Here is a 7,324-nt window from a genome sequence, read left to right on the forward strand (position 1 = left end):
AACATGATGAGTATGTTTAGATTTGCTTAAAAGTTAACATGCTCTTTCATTTTCTCATAAATCTGAGTTTGAAATTGTGGAAAAATGATTATATAGTGCATTTTTAGAAATAATTAGGATAATTATATAAAATTTGGTTTATAAGATTAAAACAGTTTGATTCGATATCATCTATATTATAACAGTCCAGTTCAATTTGAACAAGTAAAATTAAGTTAAAACTAGTTTGGTTCACAACAATAAACTGGTTCAATTTTCAAGTACTTTTAGTTCAGCTTAGAATTGAACTATGTCCCCATCTTCGTATCACTTTCGGATCCATACTTCCATTTCATATAAGAATGCATTACATAATTTTTAAGATGCAAAATTAAGTTCATTGTGTAACTAACTTGTTTTTTCAATTTTCTTATTAAATAGATTTTATTTTAAATACTTTAAAATTTATTTATATTTATTGACAAAATAATTATTGCGGTCCCTTAACTTAGTTTCAAGTAACAATTTTTTCATTTATCTTTTTCTTTTTTACGATTTGAACATTTATGTTTTAAAAATATCTAACAATATTATCATTTTTTACACATAATCGGAAAATTCATCGTCATTTTCAAACAAAACTCAGAAAATTAATTATCATCTTCAACAAAATTTATATTTTCATAAAATTCATTACTCAAATCTTCAAATAAACTTATATTTTCATCTGCAACAAAATTAAATTAACATCATATTAAATTACTTTCATTATCCATTTTTAAGATGCAAAATTAACTTTACTGTGTAATTAACTTGTTTTTTCAATTTTCTTATTAAATATAATTTATTTTAAATAGACTTTAAAAATTATCTACATTTATATTTTAAAATATTTTTGCACTTGCTGCTACAATCTTTTCTCAGGAAGTATAACTGACAGTCGAGAATAAATCTTTCATGTAATACAAAAACTCACTATACTTTTTAACAGGGGATCACCCTTCCTTTTATCTTTTTCCAATTTTCTTATTATAAAAGAAACTTTTTATAATCTCACTCTATATTTTTCTCTCATCAAATTTTCATTCCACAACCAAATCTCTCAGAGAAACAATGCAATAACAATTTCTGGTATGGTCATTACTTTTTGTCACAAAAACAAAAATTACACAAAGCATGTTTGGTTATAATTATCTTCACCACAAGAGTGACATTCTGCGCTTTTGGGACACTTTTGATGAAAGCTTCCCTTCCTTCAGTCAAAATCGATTTTGGCACCACTAAATGGACAAACTAACAGACTATCTTTCATTATCCATTGAATTTTTACAGCATTCAGCCCTATCGATCACATTCTTTAAAATAACATACATGGTCAGTAGCAATGCATCAACTGACTGCACATTTCATCACTTAATTTCCATTATTGGAAGATGCTTTTTTCTTCCTCCTATTCTTGGGCTTTACAGCATCCTTCAGAGTCTTACCTTCATTACTCTGCCCAGCAGTTGGAGCTGTGTCAATTGGTGTAGAGTCTGTCTTGATTTCCTGTGGGGGTTCTTCTGGCTCAGTTTCCTGTCTCGAATCCTTTTGTTTACTAGGAGTTGATTGTCCAGCTGATTTTACAACAGTTCTAATCAGTGAAATTATCTACCTCTATCTTCTCATTAGACTATATAAATAAGTCTAAAAGGATAATGAACAATTGAAATCTAAAAGGAGAGTCTAACCAAAAGCAACAATGAAATCAACAAGAGAAATGATGCATATTTAAACCAAACCTCACAAACCCCTAATGAAACCTGAGATTTATGGCTGTGTAAAGTAATGGATGGTTTACTCTTCTAGCCACTAAATTATTGTTTTATGACGGGCTTGCGAAGGTTTTTTTTTTGCGTATGCATAATTTCTCAATCAACAAAGCCTCCAAACTCTCATAATATTTTTAAGTGCATGTCTTTTGAACGGAATGGGTGGCAAATAATTCTAAAGCATCCAATTGGATAATTTTATCCAAACAAATGATAGGCCAAAGCCCAAAGTAATGCAACGATTTCAGTGTTTGGGATTTGGAAATATCCTCAAGTGCAAGCAAATAGAGGCATTTATTTAATGTTTAATCAAAAGCCATATGACAGCCAAGATTATAGTGAAGATGAAAAAGTAATTACCACGAGAAGCTAGAGAAGCTTTTAGAAGATCTGAATCGACACACTCTGAGTAGGGATCCCTGAGAAGTGAAAGAACAATAGTGGCAAGATGTGAAACGTACTTTTACTAAAGTTTAAAAGAGCAAGTATACATTTTTCCTCAACATAGACAAAACTGAGAATGGAAGAACCAAAATGGCCTATAATAGTACTTAATAATTTCAGCAGTTCACTTTCTATGAATGTTGCTTTAACATGCTTATGCCATATATGTTTCCATATTATTCTATCCATTCACTATTAACGATAAATAAAGTTCGGTTTAATAAAATGTTCTTATAATAGATTTATATAAAAGAACTGAACTAGAAACAACTAGACTATACTATCAATAAATTTAAAAAAATCCAAAGAAGTTATTAGTTCTTGGCAACTGATACCATACCAACTTGAGGGACCACCAATGAAATTCTTTGAGCCTCCTTCCTTCTTCTTACTCTGTACTTGTCCCGATGATGTGGCATCACATTCCATAAAATTTGCCTCATCTTTCAGCTTCAATTGGTCTAGATGACTACCCTCTTTACCACCATCTGATTGATTTTGTTTTCCCTCTAATTTGACAGTGGTTCCACATACATCCATTGCAATAGAGGAGGAATGGCGTTTAATCTTCTTTAGTGCCCTTTCAGTGTTGTGCTTCTCAACCTACATCAATTTCAGACAACAAGAATTGTTCTAATTATTTAGCACCAGCATAGTTTAGCACCTAACACAAAATGGGGGATGAATTGATGATATTAACTAAATGCATCATTTAGTTCATAAGAATTAAAAGCAAGTGAGATCCTCAAAGCTAAAGCATAAAAAAAGAGAACTCACTGCATCCTTTATCTTGGTTGTGGTATCACCAGCTTTAACATGAGCAAGTTTCAAGCAATGCATGATAACCCGCTGACTGACTCCCTGCCCCCCAGGCTTTTGAATGGCACAAACCTCACCATTAGCATTAAGTGTTGCAGTCATACGTCCAGTCATTACAGCCTCTTCATGGTATGTAGGATCCAAGACCTAGAAAGTGTCATATAAAATCAAAGGACCCTTATCTCGTATATGTACCAAAATCAAGAAAAGCATGTATTAGAGAGAGAGAGAGAGATCTGTACCACAAGATTTTCATTACTGAAAAATCCAAATGTGACAGCAACAGGAAGATGATGTATAATCAAAGGGAGTGGCTCACGCACCTGCAATGCATATTATAGATAACAGTTGTGAAACCTAAGGAAACAGGGGCAAAGCAAAAGGAAACATTGTTAAACTGGGGAAGCTAACCTCAGGAGGATGTACTATAACTTGCTGACCATCCTCTCCCCCCAACGAGCATTCAGGCCTTCTGAATGTCAAGAGAGAAGCCAATGCAGCAATATTTGCAGCATCAACAAGATTCCTATTCACAAATTCAAAACATAGTAATAATTAGCCTTAGTTGTAGATAAGCAAATTAACAAGTTGAATAAGAAAACAGAAGAGAACAGAAGTAAAGTTGATTCGCACCCTGCATTGTCCAGTATATGGATATCAATGCGAATGGCCCATACAAGCTTGGCAGAAAGAATGCAGAGCGATTCAGTGTCAATGGCTCTGCTTTCCCGAAAACCGCGGTCTATAATGCGTCCTAACTCAACGGCAGATTCTCCAGGACGGCCAGGCTCAAAGGAAGGATCAGCCATGGGAGAGAACTCAGTGAAGATGGAAAGTGAGCCTTCATTGGGCCTATCCCTGTAAGGCTGCACAAGTTGAGCACTCACAAAACTCATCACACGTGTCTCACCCAATTGGACCTCGGCAGACCCATCATCCTTCCCAAATTTAATGTTCAACTTGCGATAGTCCAAGGGGCCACGACCATCCACTCGAAGGTCTGATAGCAGAGCGCTTTCAATGAATTTCTTTTCGTTAACTGTCAACCGCCAACAATTAGCTAATCTCTGCTCCATTCCTCTCTGCTTAACAAAAAAAATAAGCCTGATAACCAAGTAAGAGCGCAATAAAAAGAAACAAGGCTAGACATGGAAGAAGCAGATGGAGAGTGATGTGGCTAAGCAATAACCAAATTTGTACTTTCTTCACAGAGAGAGACACAGCATAATTATTTAAATAATGACTGCATAGTTATGCAAACAAAACAACATTTTCTTTAATGTTTATTAAAGAATTACTATATATTTTTTTTATATATTTTGGAGTTAAGAAAAAGGTAAAAGTGAAATGAGGATTGATGAGATGATGAAGCATACGGTTACAATACCTGTAAAATCAACGACCTTGTTAAATTCCAGAAGTGCAACAATGATCTAACAATAAACTAAATCCAATCTGCAAAATAAAATAAACAAGCATTTATTTCAGATGAATACTAATAGATAACTAGATCTGATTGAGAAAAAAAGAGAATAGAAAAATAATCCTACAACAACAAAGGTTTTAATAAGTTATCTTCAAACAACTATGAGACCAACATGTTCCAAAAACAACAAAGAGATGGTAAAATATTAGAGATAAAAGTTAGAATGGGAAAATAAATCCCCTGTAAGATAAAACAGCTTCAGTTCTAACTAACTTAGCTTCTAGAAGGTTCTGTTAAGATGAGTTAGTTCAAGTCAGTTAGGAATTGTTAGATTGTGTTACATATCTCTAACTATAAATGGAGATCACCTTCTTGCAATCCATAATTTTTCAAGTAATGAATATTCAGTTACAGATTTTCTCTCCACTTTCTTTCACTTTCTCCCAATATGAATCTTAACGTAAAATAACTAGTAGCTTTTTCAAAGCTCATAAAGCTATGTATCACTTTTTTGAAAATATACTGTCCATGCTCTGTACGCTACATTTTCTTTTTTTATGAACGTTTATGGTATGATTACAGAGTCTCTTAATACTAACAGCTTCCACTTTAAGGAACAAATAAAGTTAATTGATGCATCTTTGTTCTCTAAACTCTAAAGCCTTCTAAATTGAACAAATATTTTATAAACTTGTCATGTTCAAGTAAAGTTCACCGAGAATAAAGCTTGAACAGGTCTTATTCAACTAGATTTTCTTTATATATTTTAGACATATTAATATTATCAGTGTGGCAAGAATCTTCCCATGCAGGTTATGGTTGTTCAAAACCTTACCACACAACTTAAGTAAAGGCAAATCTGTGAACCAGTCATGAAGCAATAGATAAACACAAAACAACAAGCACAAACAAAACACTTTATAGACATATAGAGAAACAGGGTTTTGCAGCTGCCAAATTGTATTGAAATCACATCCGACCTAGACGACTTCATCACTGTTATTGGCTGTCGACAATGAACTCCAGCTGCATTTTCTCGGTCATTGGCGAAGCTTGAACAAAAATATTGGGGGTGCCAAGATTTTAAATTTTGGGAAAAAGGGACGTGCAATTTTAGTGTAAACTAGTTTTGCACTGACGTCAATAATAATCTAGCATTTTGCAGCTATTTTTAAATTGCAGTTATAAAAGTGAGCTTAGGTAACATTATCATGAGGTATGTCAATATATCTCCATTAAACTCTTATGCTCCATTTGAGAGTTTAGGATAGGAGGGGAGAGGAGTGTTTTGGAAAATAGGAAGGATAAAATGGAAAGTGAAGGAAGATAGTCCCCAACTTGAACGGGTTTAATTTTCTTCATAATACAAAATCCTCTTAAATTGGGAGAACTCAAAAAATGTATTGGAGGAGGGTTTTTGAGAGCTTAGATAACTTTTTCAAATCATTTTCATCTCTTTATAGTAATCTCAACACTAAAAACATATTAGTCATATATATCCCCTTCTCATTCTCTACAAAAATACTTAAACACTCAAATAAGTTGGAAGATTACTCTCTTCTCTCCTCCAAACTGCCAAACGTAACTTCAATTTAAATGCATAAATAAAATATATAATATCATGCAGAAAAGAACCTAACAACAGCAAATCAATTCAATTGGCAAAGAAAATCGTTTGATACAATGACGCAGCAGCAGAAAAGTAAAGAAACAAAATCGAATGTCGGAGAAACAAAATCAATTTTGAAAGAAGAAGTAAGGAAGGATTCAACTTACTGTTCCTTGAGGGACGAATGGGAAGGCAGTAACAGACGCACGCAGAGACAGAACAGAGATACGACGCACCGCGCACTGAACGGAGTGGAAAGGGACGCAGTTGCAGAAGGAGGGTGTGGGCGGCCGCGGGACAGTGGCTGGGGTGATGAAGCAGTGATGGATCACCCTTGTGAGTTGTGACACAGGTTTTGGGGTTTTGGTCGAAGGGTAGGGTGTTGTAATTTTTAATTAAAATGAGGGTTTTCGTAGGGCTGCGTTTCGAGCATACAAGCCCGATCACGATTGTACGACGTAGATTTTAAAGTTCGAATTTTAGTTTGAAGAAATTAAAATATCATTTTATACATGCACCGTCCGATCTTGACAAACGGTCGAGATTATATAACTCAGTGCAGTCACACTGCATTCAATCAAAATTCCTTGTTTATGATTTTATTTTTACAAAAATTTAGAATTTAAAAAAAAATTAAGCATAAAAAGCTTGAAAAAATCATATCTAATTCAGGTCTTGTTAAAAAAAATTAAATTTGTGTGGGAGATATTCTTATAATGTTATAAATAAATATACATGTAAAAATTCATCTAAAAATTTAAACTATTTATTTGAATTTATCTAAAACCAAATATCAAAATTGTTACTGAAAATATTTGAGAGACCATTGTTTGAAGAAAAAATTTAAAATGATTAACAACAAAATATGATTTATTTACATGGATCAAAAATTTATTTAACATTTAAAAGTATAGATATTGAATTTAATGTGTTTATTTTATGTATAGATATTCCTAATATATCATTATTTTGAGGTTTCATTTTATAAGATAATTTAGTAGTATTAGACATATGTTGAAAAAATAAAGAAAATATGTCTAATAATTTAAAAGGAGTTTATATTTAATGGCTATTTGGTGTACTATGTTGCTATCCTCAAAATAAAAGCTTCTTTCTTTTTCAATAATCTCTTCCAAAACTATAATTTGTGTTATTTTGGTAGTCTCACATTGAGAAATATCTTTTAAGAATTATCTTGTTCTTAATTTCAATAAACATGTGACTATGTTGAAATTC

General features: G+C 32.8%; 1 protein-coding gene across 2 annotated transcripts; it reads right to left on the bottom strand.

Moving 5' to 3' along the window:
- Nucleotides 1-1,264: 1,264 nt before the first annotated feature.
- Nucleotides 1,265-6,489, bottom strand: LOC101515009 (exosome complex component RRP45A-like). 2 transcript variants are annotated; one of them, XM_012714858.3, is made up of 9 exons: nt 6,256-6,489; nt 4,441-4,508; nt 3,687-4,157; nt 3,465-3,579; nt 3,296-3,376; nt 3,012-3,200; nt 2,575-2,837; nt 2,151-2,209; nt 1,265-1,595 (listed from the first exon to the last, which is right to left on the bottom strand). In XM_012714858.3, exons 3-9 carry the CDS (start codon nt 4,127-4,129, stop codon nt 1,393-1,395), a joined length of 1,353 nt encoding a protein of 450 aa, XP_012570312.1. In that variant the 5' UTR covers nt 4,130-4,157; nt 4,441-4,508; nt 6,256-6,489; the 3' UTR covers nt 1,265-1,392. The 2 variants fall into 2 exon arrangements, with proteins under 2 accessions (XP_012570312.1, XP_004497540.1); XM_004497483.4 differs by having other exon boundaries at nt 3,687-4,135; nt 6,256-6,395.
- Nucleotides 6,490-7,324: the final 835 nt, after the last annotated feature.

Source organism: Cicer arietinum, chromosome 4 (assembly GCF_000331145.2).
Source record: "Cicer arietinum cultivar CDC Frontier isolate Library 1 chromosome 4, Cicar.CDCFrontier_v2.0, whole genome shotgun sequence".
NCBI lineage: Eukaryota > Viridiplantae > Streptophyta > Magnoliopsida > Fabales > Fabaceae > Cicer > Cicer arietinum.

Bases quoted from the DNA above. Each gene is read 5' to 3' on its own strand.
- LOC101515009 (XM_012714858.3), bottom strand. From the start codon at position 4,129: ATGGAGCAGAGATTAGCTAATTGTTGGCGGTTGACAGTTAACGAAAAG. The intron at 2,210-2,574 runs GTATGGTATCAG...TTCACTTCTCAG, and splicing joins ATTGGTGGTCCCTCAAGTTG to GGATCCCTACTCAGAGTGTG. The intron at 1,596-2,150 runs GTAATTACTTTT...TTGTAAAATCAG, and splicing joins AGCTTCTCTAGCTTCTCGTG to CTGGACAATCAACTCCTAGT.